This window comes from Centruroides vittatus, unplaced genomic scaffold (assembly GCF_030686945.1).
Source record: "Centruroides vittatus isolate TY-2023 unplaced genomic scaffold, ASM3068694v2 contig_150, whole genome shotgun sequence".
NCBI classification, from domain to species: Eukaryota; Metazoa; Arthropoda; class Arachnida; order Scorpiones; family Buthidae; genus Centruroides; species Centruroides vittatus.
The window spans coordinates 2,042,297-2,058,554 of record NW_027120928.1 but is presented as its reverse complement, the minus strand read 5'-3'; the positions used below and the strand labels follow the sequence as shown (position 1 = coordinate 2,058,554).

The following is a 16,258-nucleotide window of genomic DNA, read 5'->3' as shown; positions in this document are numbered from 1 at the left end:
GGGAAATTAGGTCACGTGATCGTAGGTGGGTGACGATTTGTGTCATAGGTGTTCCCGGGATTCAAAATATATGACGAATGCAAACGTTAAGTATAAACTTAGGATGCAAGATGATCCGTTAAAGCTTAAGAACAAAGGATTGTTGACAGTTATATGGCCAGGGATGCATATTTTCTTGTCCAGGGCCGTTTTTAGACAGGATGTTTATATTAGGGGAAAATTCCTAAAACGAATTATTACAAGTTTAATTCTGAGGGAATTCCAGATCTCACACCATCGTCAGCTGTTACAATGCTGACTGGGGGCACATTCAGAGTCCATGACCAGTAAACATCCATACAAGGTACACAGTTGGGCTATTAGAGTTGTTTATATGTATATCTATAGCTTGCCGGGTATGCAATGGTCGACTGTGTACCTTGTGTGGATGTTTACTTGTCATGGATGCTGAATGTGCCCCCAGTCAGCATTGTAATGGCAGACGATGGCTATATCTTAATGTTAAATATACTGGAAGAGCAGATCGGAATGGAAGGTCCGGGTACTGTAACTGGTAACACATTCGCATGGTAAGCAAAAGTTGCAGGTTCGAGTCCTGCTTTGGTCCGATTCTTTTCTTCCAGTTTAATCCAAATTATTTAATTAAATATTATAATTATTAATTTTAATACGAGATGGTGCCAAATGCCTCCCTCTAGTGCCAAATTTATTTATGATTTATAACTATTTATGCCAAATTTTAGCCCGACAATTTATGGCAGTGGCTGGCATGTAGTAGCATTAATATAAGGCCAATATAATTATTCCTGCAATTGTTTAGCATACTTAGAATTAATCTTGTGCATCCAAGGGTTAATCTAATAATCAAATGGTCATTATGCCATCCATACACATCAGACATTACCAACAGAGATGATAGAGACTTTCTGGGGTCAATGGAATTTTGAAAGGGGTCAATTGATGTTGATAGAAAAATTGGGTACTTATTGTTCTTTTTTGAGAATTTTATATAATTTTCAAATAATAGTAATAACAATTGTGGGAAATTCATTAATTGGTTTAATAATTTACTTGATATATTATGGAAAATCTTGGGAAATGATAAAAAATTTTAAGGGGGTTGATTGAAAAGAATATTTTCTGTGTGGGGATCAATGCAAGGAAAAGGTTGGGAACTCCTGGTATATACCAATCCCATGTAAAAGACTCTACTGTACTTATACTCATCTATTATTATAATTTATGCTCTGATAAATTATTATTCATATATATATATATATATATATATATAGTGAATATTCCTTTATATAATCACAGAATATTTGCAGTATAAATATTAGAATAATGTTTGACAATAGATTGCATCAATGATAAAGGCATTGTGACTAGTTAGTTATTAAATGTGTTTATTCTTTAACAGAAAATATGCTATAATTATTAATATTTCCTATTTGTTTTTCCAGAGTATACAAGCTAATGCCGGCTTAGCATCTGCCATGTCTAAAACTTCAAAGGTAAAATTTATTCTAAGTATTTTATAAAGCAATATATTATAATAAACAACTAATTTTTATATAGTATTTATTATAATTTAATTTTGATTTTCTGAAATTTGAAAAATATTTTGAAATGTCATTATTAAACTGAATTTTTTCACTCTTGCAAAAATTCAAATTTGCATATATTTTTACTAAAACTATCCAATTAACAAATAACCACATCGTTAGACACTTTTTTCTTTTGACAAACATTTTCAAACTTTCAAAGGAAGTTTTGAATTCTTGATAGACCTGACTGCAGCAGACTTATAAAGAAAGCTGAAAAATATTTGTCAAAAGAAAAAACTATGCTGGAAAAGAGCTTAAAGATGTGGTTATTTGTTAAATGAACTCGGTTTCCAATTTGATACTTTTAAATATACTATTTATCCAAGTGATAATTTTCATTTTCCTCCAAATAGTCTATTGCAAAAAATTTAGTCAGAAAGACAAAAATTGGAAATATGTTGACTTTGAAAATCCAAACAAGAATGTATATATAATAAACTGTTTTCTTTGAATATTTGTTTTCAGAAAAATATACCCTGATTAAGTATGCTTTCTTCATCAATGTATAGAGATTGAATTCATTGTAAAATTATTTTATCCTTTTTTTTATTTAATTTTATTATTTCCTATAAATTCTTGATTATTGATTAATAAATTTGTATGTGAAAAAAACATAATATTTATACTGTGTTTTGTCAATAAATGAATCAAATTTTAGATTGAAACATATTTAATCAGACTTTCATATAAACTATTTTCAAATTAATAAGTAGCAGTATGACTTTATTAAAATGTACTTTTGTTTACTAATTTTTAAAAAATTTTCTTGTTAATTTTATATATATTGTTTATTTTCATAAGATAAGATATGTATAAGATTTCCATGCGATGTAATAATTATTTACATATAGATGCAGTATATATTACACATATCTTATATTGAGAAATAATGATCATAACCTTTTAAGAATATTAAAATATATGATAACTTAGTTACAAATAGTGAAATAAATTGTTTTTATTCGAAATAACTAATTTAAATACTGTTGTGAAAAAGTACTTATTTAAAATTTGGGGAGAAGTTTTTGATTTTAATCTTTTCATATTATATATTTTTAAATCGTTTATACTACTTTTTGAAATTCTAATGTTGATTTAAATTAAAATTAGACAATGGCAGCAGTTAACAAACAAATGAAGCCTGAACAAATTATGAAGACTATGCAAGATTTTGAAAAAGAAAGTACTAAAATGGGAATGGCTGAAGAAATAGGTTAGTATTAATATATTCATTTTTCTTACTGTTAATTTTCTTCATTTTCTTAGAATTTGTTATAAATTTACAGTGTGTGTATTTTAATATTTATTTCCTTGTCCCATAATAAGCAAAATTAAAAATTTAAGTAATTTGAGAAATTTAAATATTGTTTAATTTTTTTCAACAATTTTACATAATATATCATATTTACTCACATATAAGACGATCTCGCCTGTAGGACAAAGTGTGACTCTAAAGATCAAAATAAAGAAACTTAGATTTATTAATACAATTCAAATTTTATTTCATTTAATCAGAAATAAAAATCAAATGCACGTAAATGCACACATTGTCCTGCAAAAATTATTGGCATTTTAAACTTTAAGGAAAAATCTTGTAAAATTGACAACATAATTTGTTCGTGTAAAGCTGGACAGTTGAGAACCTTTTTTGCCAATTCTTAACAGTTGAATCCACTCTGTCGATTACACTTATGAGTTTCTCCAAATTCTGATTTCTGAATAATCATCTGTTTTCACATCGGAATGGATTAATTAAAACTTATATTAGACTCGTGTGATTTTGGAATTCAATTCAAAAGCTTTGCTTTTTCCTATCACTATTCACCTTTACTCCTGGCAATGCACAAGAATGGTTGAAATGATCTAGATAAAATACTTTTGTTTTTAAACATCAAAGGGTGAGCAACCAGTAAAAAATGCAAATATACATGGTTCACAAAAATTATTGCAAAAACACAAAAATCCTTCGCTCGTGTGTCTAGAATGACTTAGGTTTTTGAAATAGTGAAAAGTGAATAAAAACCTCGTCTTATATGCAAGTAACTGCGGTAAGTTTATTAGAATATGAAATCTTGTCTAATTTTAAAAAATTTCATTCATAATTTTATAATTTCAATTTTTGATTAATACTGAATTATAAAAAAAACTTATTTAACTGAAAATTGAATCTTAATTCTCTTAGTTCTTTTTTTTTATTGTATCTATATTTATTTTAAAAATAAGTTAGTATTTATTCTGATTGACTATATTTATCATTAGATTAAAACTTAAATTATAAGTGAAACAAAATTTAAAATGAAATTTTCAAATGATAAATTATTAAATTTTAGTGTAAATTGAAATTCTTCTCTGTTAGATAAACTTCTTTATGAATTTTGCCAATATCATTGAAAAGTTTTTCTTTGAATAAAAATTGTTTAAAATTTTATTTTTTATTTCAAATTTGGAACTTCAGATACAAAACTCCTTCTCGACGCCGGAAAATAGTAACAACTACTCTTCTAACCTGTTACAGGTGCGTATTCTTTCTTCACCAAACTCGTAACTCCCAAAAATAGGTCTTTACAAACATTTTCGAACCCCCAAACTTCGGTTCTTTGTCAGGTAATACGAATTTCATTGGAATTGTCTTTCGAATCACTTTCAAATTTGCAATATGTACGTTCGAATGCACATTTCCGTTTATGTCTAAGTGAGGCATGCACATTTGGTAACCAATACGGCTATTATAAATTACAGTTCATAAATGCCTGCCACGCTAGTGACAGCGTAATCTCATCTTTATAATTGATGCATTGATTATCCTTAAGGTTGGCTAGGTATATGCTGGCCGCCTCTAGCCATTTGATATGGTATGGGTGCCATGTGGGGCTGTAATTTATGATAGCCGTATTGGTTACCAAATGTGCATGCCTCACTTAGACGTAAGTGGGAATGTGCATTCGAATGTACGTATTGCGAATTTGAAAGTGATTCAAAAGACAATTTCAACGAAATTTGTATTACCTGACGAAGAACCAAAGTTTGGGGGTTCGAAAACGTTTGTAAAGACCTATTTTTGGGACAAGTTTGGTGAAGAAAGAATATGCACCGGTAACAGGTTAGAAGAGTAGTTGAAACTTCAGATGTAATTTGAAGCTTTCCAATTTATATTTGAGGCTTTTTAAAAACCTATTTTCCATATTAGTACCAATAATTTGCATATTTTGTACTTCTAAATGTTTATTTTGCCTGCCTATTTATGATTTTTAGTGTTTAGATGTTTAAACCTTTTAATCGTTAGTTATCTATAGCATATAAACATATTACAAAATATATAAATATATATATAATTAATATAATATATATAATTTAAATTTAATGAACAATTGGAAGTTTTCAGTTTTTAAGGACATCTATAAATTATTCTTATAAAAATCTCATTGTTTTCTTAGAAATTTATTTATAACCACAACTTTAAAAATTACATTTTAATAATTTTCATTGCATGTATGCATATATATGTTGTAATATGTTTATATGCTATAAATATCTAATGATTATGGCTATAACATCTAGGCACTAAAAATCATAAATAGGCAGACAAAATAGTCAATTTACATATTTTGAAATTTTAAATATTAAGTACTAATACTGAAAACAGGCTTTTTGAAGACTTCAAATATTATTTGATTTGAATAATATACAGCTATACTATTTATGTGCATATACAAATCAACTAAATAAAATATATGAACATGTTTAATGCTAAATATACTTACAGTACAAAAGGAAGAAACTTTGTTAGAAAATACAGATTAGAGATATAAAACAGAAATTGCCTATTTATACTGTCTTTAAAATAATTATTAGTCAACTGAGTTTTCTTACCAATCACAGAAAGAAATTAAAATTTTGGAAAGAATTAATTTCGAATTTGAAATTGTTTATAGCTAAAGTTTGCCAAGATAAAATAAGTAACTTTCAGAAAATATGATAAAGTATAGAAACTTTAGGCACTTATCAGAGAAATGTGCTGTAACAAGTGGAATAGGTATTATTAAACTTTGATATATCACTCATCATCATCTGATATATATTTTGATACAAAGGCACTAAAGTTGAATCAACAAAACAAAATAAACATTTAGGGGCAATGTCTAAGCTTTACTAATGATGAATAAATTCTTAAAATTTATAATAATAAATAGAACATTTTTGTTTTGTTTATTTATTTATTTGAATTATATTTATATATTACATTAAAAAACTATTTAGAAAATTATGCATTATTAAATAATTAAAATTCTAAATATTAATAATTTTATCATAATTAATATAATTTAATATATTAAATAGTGGATGATACATTAAATGGTATCCTGGATGAATCTGGAGATGAAGAAGAACAAGAAGCAATTGTAACCCAAGTTTTAGATGAAATTGGAATTGAAATATCTGGAAAAGTATGTTTTGTGTTTGTAATTTATAATTTATGAGGGTTTTTTATATTTATATATATTCTTAGTTTATAACAGAAATCATAGAATTGAAGAATCACTTTGTATTAACCAAAACTAACACTTTTTCACATATCATAGTGACAAACTTAAAATATATAATGTATCAGAAAATAATTTATATACACCCTAAACAAAAATATCTTGGACACTTCTTGATTTTAAACTGTTGAACAAAGTGAAAGAAAAAATGACAATAAATTTATTTACAAAAATTATTGTATTAAATCATGACCTTCATTAACATAAATAACAATAAAAATGCAAATTTTTTCATTAATTGTATAGAAATAAATATTTTATGAAAGATTAAGTGACACCTCTAGCAATGACAGAAATTACTACATTCTGTACATGTTCACATATTGTATTAATAAGAGCCTGACACTCATTTTGATTAATTCCATCCCAAACTTCCTGGATTTTTGACATAAGCTAATCACTGTTTGTTGAGATCTTTCCATATAGTATTCCAATCGAAAAAATCTATACTGCTAGATGGCCAACTTAGTGTACTATTGTTGTAATTTTCAAGCCATGCTCTTGGTGTTTTGGCAGTTTGGCAACTTGCATCATCCTGTTAGAAAATTCTATTTGGGTTTTGCAGTTTTTCCAGATATGTAAGAAAGTTTTTTTCTTCCATTTGCTAATATTTTTTTGAATTAGCTGTTTCATCAATAGAATGCAAAGTGCTAGAACCTTTAGCAAACATGCAACTCCATAATTCCATTCCATGATGCTTTCTGGGAACTTGGTTGCACAATTAAAATGTTTAGGATGAAAGAAATCGTGCTTTTTTTTGTTGTTGCTTTTGATGCAAATCTCAAACTTGGCTTTATTGTGTAAAACAATGCTGTTCATAATTGTTTTGCCCAGTTTTGACTTTCCTTTAGTCAATTTTTCATTTGAGGATTAGTTAACAGAAGTTGTTCTTAGCTTGACATACACACATCACATGTTCGCATACAATCATTATTTTTTCATGCTGTCATATTGCACAATTGTTTTACCTGATGAAACTTGTAGTTAAGTTTCCAATATGTCGCTTTAGTAATTTATTTACTAGTATCTACATTTTATTCAATTATCAATTCTGTAAGTGATGCTCACCAGTTTTCTTTCATAATTTTGCACAAGAACTCGAGATTGGAAGCTGCTATAATTTTCAGTTGTCCTGGGTCAATCTATCAGTTTTGTTTTACTTTTTATAATATCAAACTGTTGATTTATCAATTTTTAGCTTTGTAGCTATTTGATGCAATGACTTTCTGCTTCATGAAAGTTTACAATTAGTGACCCATCAAATATGGAAAATCCAAAGCATCATTTTCGGCATATTTTGCTTTTTTATAACTAAAAAATCAAAATGCTGTTCAAACAAGAAAAAAATTGTGGTACCTGTTTGGAGAAGATGTGTTGAGAAAAGGACAATGCCAAAACTGGTTTACAAAATTGCGTTCTGGCAATTTTAATATCGAAGATACTCCACATTCTGGATGGCCATTTGAAGCCAACGAAAACAAAATAAAGGTACAGATCGAAGCAATCTGTCGTATAACAACACATGAAATCACTAAGAGATTAAATCTGTTAAATTGAACCGTTTATTATTACTTAAAACGAATTGGTTTTGTTTCAAAGCTCAATATATGGGTTCTACATGTTATTAATGAGAGATGCTCTCTATGCTGGGATTTTAAAGAAATTTGTTTTTGAGCTTTTACCAGACAATGTAACAATTGATTCGAAAGTGTACTGCCATCGAGTAAACAAATTGAGTAATATCATCAAACAGAAAAGGCCAGAATTGATCAACAAACAAAGTGTAGTGTTTTACCACGATAATGCCAAATTTCACGCAAGTTTGGTAACTGGTCAGAAACTGTTATAGCTTGGATGGGACGTGTTATCACACCAGCTATATTCGCCAGATCGGGCACACTCAGATTATTACTTGTTCCAGTCTAAACAAATTTTTTTTTAACTAAGACATTTGCTTGAAATGACAATGTCAAAAATCACTTGGATCAGTTTTTTGTAAACAACAATCAAAATTTTTATGAATATGAAATCATGCTACTACCAGAAACAATGACAAGAGATATTTGACCAAAATGGTCAATATATAATTCAATAAAATATTTATTTATTATAAGAATATTGCGTTTATTTTTCTATGGAAAAACGAAATTACTTTCCAAACAACCCAATATCTTGGATATTTTCTGTCAAGCTGAAGGTGTGAAGTTTTTGTCACACATGGTTTCTTTAATAATTTATGCAAGCATTTGCTCTTTTATTGAGTTAATTACATTTATTGATAGTATGGTTTAACACAATAATTTTTGTTTTATATTTTGCTATCTTTAAATTGGAATGCTGCTAATAATCGAGGTGGTTGACTTATATTTGTTGTAATTTTTACGTTTGGATCTGGAAGAACTATATTTCATTAATTTCAATAAATAATCTAAATGATTTATTTATTTTTAAAAGTTATTGGAATTTTTTAGATTAGATTATCACTGATGTATGTTACTTATCGAAAATGCTTAAGAGAAATTTTTTTGAATGTGTGTCCAAATTTGCTAATTTATTTTATAAATTTTATCATCAACAGATGATCATTAATTAATGAAGTTATTGCATTATTATATATGAATTTTTAATAAAATTTTTATTATGTGTAGATAATGAAAAAGTTTTGTTGTTGTTGATTTGCTTAATTCTCTACAAATTCAAAATCTTTTATATTAAATGTTTCTTTAACTTCTGAAAATCTTAAGTCTCAATTTTGTACAACATGAAAATTTAATATAATGTTATAGGTTGAACCTCACTAATCACAGATTTACTAGTCTGGCAGCATTGATGGTCCAGGATTGTACCGTATTAGCCCGAATATAACGCGATATTTTTCGACCATTTATTTTCCGTTAAAAAATCGACTCGCGCTAAATTCGGGGTTTAAGTAATGAAATGTAATATAAACAAGGACATTTTCCTACAGAGATTGAAATGCGACTGAACGTCAGACCTAGCTCGACCGACCCCTTCAAAACAACCATGTGATCTAGTTAGTAGGCCTGCGCTTTTGTTTGCATAGTGCTACTATAGTAAGGCTATGTCTCCGCTTGTTCGAAGTTCATTAGTCACGTGATGTTTGGACCTCCTTTTAGTGACGTGGGCTCTCACAGACGCCATTTTTTATCTTAAAATTGTGAAATTTTTGGCTTCGCTCGAAAAATTATTATTACATCTTTCTTTTCTTTATTTTCTCTACTTTTAAACAATGTAAAATATTTCTATATTGACAAAAATGCTTTATTTGTGTCGAATTTAATGTAATTTGATACGTAAAACGCAAAAAATAAACATATCAAATTTCAACTCGCTGTAATTTATCTCATGTTTCACCGATTGCCATCGGGTTTGTTTGTTAATGGGGAAGAAATATGACTCATTCAAGTTAAGTCAGTAGAAATTTCGTACTACTGCGAGAAAATTTGTCAATAGACCCGCTTTACCCCTTAACGCGAAAGTCAATAAACGCTAATTGTTTTATAACCCTATTTTCAAATGCTTTTTTCTGAGTTGTAAATCGACCAATTGACTAAGTTTTTATTTTGTTTTACTCAGAAAAATGTTGTGTTTAAGATTTAACAGATATTTTCTTTACATTTTTACACATGAATTTTATTTTTAATTTTTATGTGATATAGTCGTGTGTTAGGCTTAACTCGATCATTGACATGAATGTAACCTGTGTTATTAGCTATAAATACCTAAATAAATGCTTATCTGATTGAATTTTACTTTCTTTGAATTTTTTATGAGTATTATTTTTTTTTCTAAATATCTTTATGAAAATTTTGGAGTCGCGTTAAATTCGGGGTCGCGTTATATTCGGGCTAATACGGTAATTTGAATCTGATGGTCATTAGTTTGCATGACTGCTGCTTGATCAGCTGTTCAGTGTTAGTGTGAAAACTGAAATTATTACATTTTTAATGTTGAGATATACAAAATGATTTGCAGTTTTGTAATGTAAGGACTTACAGGAGTTGATTTTGACTTCAAAATAAAAAAAATATGCCAAGGTCTATTTTGTTATTGTAGGTGATAGCCCTTTTCTTTTTTGTAGTTTTATTTTATTTTATTTTTTGACCATATGAAAAGTAGCCAATTTGTGATTTTAAATATTTATATTGAAATAAGTCAGCATGTTTTCTCCTATTAGATAAAACTTAATTTTAATTCAGATTGCATAAATACATTTTGGAAGAAGTGGATTTATGTAGTATAAAAGTTAAGGTAAATAAATGATTACTTGTTGTTCATAATTTTTGTTATGTTTTACAGGTATTAATAGGTTTATTTTTGGATTTTTTTTTTCCTACTAAACTATTTATTATTACTAATATTTTTGTGTCACAATACAGTAAACTTGTACCACAGGACTAGGTTTATGTCTATGTTGATATTAGTAGTACAGTACACTACTTGTATATGCATTACCAGTACTTACTCTTAAGCTTCACTGGTTTGGAAAATCCACTACTCTAGTACCTGTCTGATTCCAAGCTTTCTGGGTTAATGAGGTTTAATCTGTATTTTATTAATGTGATGATATTCAGTGGTGATCTGATATTGTCAAATAATATAACAAACTATAACTATATTGCATTCAAGTATCAAATTGCTTAATCATATAAAATCATAGAGATTTATAATTTAATGTGTGACTATTTCATTATCTTAGTAATGGAATAATTGCACATTAAAGTATAAATATATGATTTTATAAAGCCTTTCCAGAGAAGGTCATTAAATTCTAAATCTTTTCTTAAAATAATATAAAATGTTTTATAAAATTTATCTTAAATGATAAAATGTTATTAAAAACAATATATTAATACTTAAATATATATTTTTGTAAAGGCTGAATATGAATATTTTTTGAGGGAGAAAAATTTATTTACTAGTTATTTAATACATTAAAAAGGAAATCTAATTTTACAAGTCAGAATTTCCTTATCCAAATATACTGTATCAAATCTATTTTTAGAATCTTCTATACTTTTATTTTATACCTAAGTTGTCTATGAATACAAAATTTGAATAAAGGTACTAAAGTGTAGTCTTTATAGCTTTAGAAATGCTTAAAATTGACTTGCTTGAAACTAAATTAATTTTAATTTTGTGTATTGTGATGAGTAGCTATTTTTAAAAATACAGAGATCCCGTATGTAACATAGTGGTTAGGTTCCAAAAGTTAGCAAAAGTATATTATTCTTTTTTGTACTTAAGAGAAAAATGTTTATTAAAACAATCAATAATTAACTAAGAATCACAATCAAAAGTATTGCACATTAATATTAATTTTTTTTCACTGCTAAACTTTGTTAAACAAGGACATTTTCTTTTTGGCAAAATATCATCTGAGCTTTCCTGTTGACTTTAATCTGAAGTATCAGCAATATCTTGATTTTTTTCTGCCTTTTTCATAAAGTCTGATATTTTTATTTACTTGTGTTTGCCTAAGATATTCTTTAAAATATTTAATCTTTTTATGTAATAACTTTTAATTTAATCTATAAAAACAAAACACAGCAACAGTCTTTCGACTTTAGTTAGAGCAGTATCACCAATGACAATCACACCTAGTTTGTAGGAAAAGGAAGAAGAAAAAATTGTACAATTAGTTCTCATTAATGAAAACCAATCTGAAAGGCATGAAACAACATTGAAAATCAATATTCTAAAATCTGGGACAAATATGAGATGACAAGCATTTTTGAATAAACAAATACAGTAGAGCATCGATTATCCGACTCAGTTGGGGACTGGGGTTGGTCAGATAACTGAAAAAATGGATAACCGAAAAGTATGAAAAAATACATTATTAGTATAGTATATTAGTATAGTCCAGTGGTTCCCAACCAGTGTTCCGCGGAACACTGGCGTTCCGTAAGCATCTCCCAAGTGTTCTGCAGATTTAGTCGCAAATCGGAAAGTGTACAATCATATTCGAGCTGCCGAATATTAAAAAATTAAAATCATAAAATTTTCATAAACTTAAATATATATGTACGACTCGTACTTATCGAGTGTACTACTGTTTCGAATAAGATAAAGGCAATGATAAAAACTGAATGAAATATGTAAAAAACATCAGGCACAAGTTTCCCATTAAAGTTATTTAGGTATATTTTTTCCTGTCTCAAAATTGGCATTAATAATATGAGATTTTGAATTATAACTGCTCAATTCTAATAAAATAACTGATGACAAGCTTATGTATTTCATATTAACTTAAGTAAGTGTTCCGCTAAAGAAAATTGCTCACAAAAGTGTTCCGCATCCTAGAAAAGGTTGGGAACCACTGGTATAATCCATGTAATTAGTATATTAGTATATCGCTATTAACCTACTTTGCGTTGAATTTTCATCGATGTTAAACCTAACAAAATTTTTTTTAAAATAATAATCGTCGCTATTGTATAGTTGAAAATTATTTCTTTATTTTGCACAAAATAAATACAAAAATAAAGAAAAATAGAAAATTAAGGCTGGTTTAAATACTGGCCTCCCTTTCATGGTCGAGTCAGTGTTGACAGTTAAACACGCAAAAATTTAACAAAAATAATATTAAAGTATACATCCACAAGAGCCGAATTATCGGGCTAGAGTTGGCTATAATAAATAAATAATAAATAAGACAATTTGGCACTAGAGCTTGGCGTTAGGCGCCATCTCTTACTAAACTTAATAATTATAATTAAATTAAATAAATAATTTTAATAATTTGGAACTGGAGGAAAAGAAATCGGCCCGAAGCGGGACTCGAACCCGCAACTTCTGCTATCCGTGCAGACACGTGTGCAGAAGTTTGTGCCAAATTGTCTTATTTATTATTTATTTATTATAGCCAACTCTAGCCCGATAATTCGGCTCTTGTGGATGTATAGCTTTCTAACGGGTTAGTTGTTATTTATTTATAATATTAAAGTAGCCAAGAGATAGCCAAATATTGTAGCGCCACATCAAGGTCCTAGAATATATTCTAGGTCCTTGGCGCCACATCACTAGCGGACATTTGAATTTACTAACTAGAACGCGGTCGGTTAACCGATGCGACGGTTGATCGGGGGTCGGATAATCGATGTTCTACTGTATTGAATGACGACGTTTGTACTTAAAAATTGTGACATTTTGTACCGGAATGTCTCCAATTCTCAAACCGTGTTGTATGGGGATTTCCAAAATTCTTCAACCATGTGTAGGAATATCTGTATATATCAATTTTTAGTATATCCAAAACATTATTTCCAAGTTTATTTAAAACTTATTTTTATAGTGATACACATTTACAATTTTTTTTATTGTCAAAACAACTTCTCTTTAGTTGAAATTTCCAAAGTGAGAAAAGAAATTTTATTATAACATTAAACAAATTCACAGATTTATAAGTCAATAAAAGTTGACATAAATGCTTATAATTATAAGTTCTATAAATAACTATAAAAACTTTGAGAAAGTTTGCTGTAAGAATTTACCTTCCTTCTAGAAACCTTGAATTTTCTGTTTCCAATGTATGCTTAAAGATAATCATTCTAAAAGATTAACAATATTTTTGAGTTAATATAATCTTTGTAAAAACTATTTTTATTTAACCTAAATTCTTTTTCTTAGTTTTTATAATGTATAATCTAGATCCTGTTTTCTGAAAATGGTTGTTATTAACTAATATTAACATTGTCAAAAGATATTTTTTTACTTAATTATCCTTTGTTACATGCATTCATATGAGAAACTACAGATAACATCTTTTCTTAAATTTATAAATATCAGAATATTTTATCATAATGATTCAAACAATGTACCAAACATAATAAGAAAGTAAACGGAGTGTTAACTATTTTTCAGGGTCGAGAAGAGAAAAAACGGACAAAATCTTTGTCGTCATGATAACTATATATGAAATTTCTTAATCCAGTATTAAAAAATAAGGAAATACTAAGTAAAAGGCATAAAATTATACAAAATTTTATTCTTATTCATTCCTTGATTTTGTTTCGTTATTAAATAACTTTGTTCCTGTCCTTTAAATTTTATACAGAATGATTCCATGTGTATAAAACTAATATTTTATTTATTTATATTAAAATTATATGTAGTAAATATAAAAGAAAAATTTTCATTTATTTTAAAAAATATTTTATATATCCAGAAAGCTTCTTTTTATGTAGAGATATGAATAAGCCATGTTATGTACTAGTAAAACCTTGATTTCTGAGAAATGTGCTTTATAAGCTGCTATATTAAAAGTGATAAATTTCATTGCTTGGAAAATAAATAAATTTTTTAAATACGAAACTAATATATTTCTCTAATCAAAAATTAGTTTATATTTTTAATTCTTGATAGCAAATATCTTAAAAGTTTAACTGTAATAAATACAGTTAAACTTTTAAGATTATAATTTAAACATCTGTAATACTTAATTAAATTTTAACTTAGTATAAAGAAAGGTTTACACCTTTCTGTGAATTTATCTCTTTAGTGAAAATCTTTTGTACTTACGTAAATTTTATTATTAATTTTAATAGATGTCCGAAGCTCCGTCCGCTCACCTTGGTAAATTGGGAGAAAGCTCCAAAGTTAATTTGCCTACGGATGATGAGATCGAGAAGCAATTAGCTAAACTGAAAATGTAAATATTTGATTATATATAAAAAAAAGTAATTATTGCTGTTAAAATATTTTCAAATTATTTGTTTTATAAAACTGTGTAATTAAAAGAAAAATGTAGACGTTTTGTAAACCATTAAATTATTTGTATTTGTTATATAAAAGTTGTAAATTTTTTATGAGATGATAATTAAAATTATATATTTTATTTAAAAAAATGAAATCTCAATTTTCTTTTTATTTTGCATAAATTTTGTATTTTTGCTAAAGCTTAAAGATTTTTGGTGAACTTTTATATAACAATATGATGTCATTTTTAATGTTAAGGAACATGGTTAATTTAATTTTCATTTATTAATTGAAAGGAGGAAAATGTGATTTAAAAATTTAAAACAGATTCGTTTACTTATATAAAACTTTTCTAAATGACATTAAAAATAATTTCTTGTTATGAAATCTATTTGCTAAATATAATATATGCTAGAGGAAAATAGAAAGGATAACCTCATTTTATACAAATGTTTTATTGCAAAAGCATTGTAAACAATTCAACTAAAACTTAAGATGATATAAATTTATGAAATCTGTCACTTAATAAAATAATTATGGATGTAGAAGAGAAATTTATAAGTTTGTTTTTATATCAAATTAAGAACTTGATTATTTTATATTCAAATAGACATAATATGTAAATAAAAAAGAACTCAAACATTATTTAATAATTTTCATAACTTTATAATTAATACAGCAGAGGTGCCTTCACTTTAATAAGCTAATTTCAATTAAAAAGTGTGAAGATTATAAATATATTAAACAAGTATTTTCCAGATTATGAAAATATAACAAAGTTTTACTATACATTTGGTTTAAATCATTGTTTTCTTTGTTGTTAATTATAACACTCTAACACTATAGTGTAATTTTTATAGTATACACAATTGTTTAAATTGTTAATTTTTATTCAATTCTTACACAGACATTTCTGTATATAAATTGTACATTATTTGTGTATTAAATGACTCCATGATGATAGAAATTTCTAAAGATAATAAAAAGTTATGATTATATTTTTTTCCTTTTCCTTTCTTCCTTCTATCTTATCATTAGATGGATTATTTATTAAACTATTTTTTATTAAATAAACTCCTAGTTGAAGTCTTTGAAAATTGAGATTGTTATAATTTATATATATTATAGAAAATCAAATACAGTAGTCTCTCTCTAATCTGACATATATTGCAGGGGTGGCCAACTTTTGTGCACATAAGATCTACTTTTTATCGTAAAAATGTGTCACGATGGACTTATTGTCATAGGCATAGTCTAAGTGGGGAGGGGAAAGTGTGAAATACATACTATGTTTATACACTGTTTCAGTACAAAGTGCACTCACTGCTTATGAGTCGAGTCATAACTGCATGCATACAGTTGCGTTCGGTTACAAATATAATACATTAA

General features: G+C 27.1%; 1 protein-coding gene across 1 annotated transcript in view; it reads left to right on the top strand.

Moving 5' to 3' along the window:
* The window catches only part of CHMP2B (Charged multivesicular body protein 2b), a 44,617-nt gene extending 28,750 nt beyond the window's left edge, over positions 1-15,867 (top strand). Inside the window, exons 5-8 of the mRNA XM_067262662.1 lie at positions 1,464-1,514; positions 2,718-2,820; positions 5,946-6,052; positions 14,719-15,867. Coding sequence (XP_067118763.1) covers positions 1,464-1,514; positions 2,718-2,820; positions 5,946-6,052; positions 14,719-14,826 — 369 coding nt within the window. The 3' untranslated portion in view covers positions 14,827-15,867. The remainder of the gene's footprint in view (positions 1-1,463; positions 1,515-2,717; positions 2,821-5,945; positions 6,053-14,718) is intronic.
* The last annotated feature ends 391 nt before the right edge of the window (positions 15,868-16,258 follow it).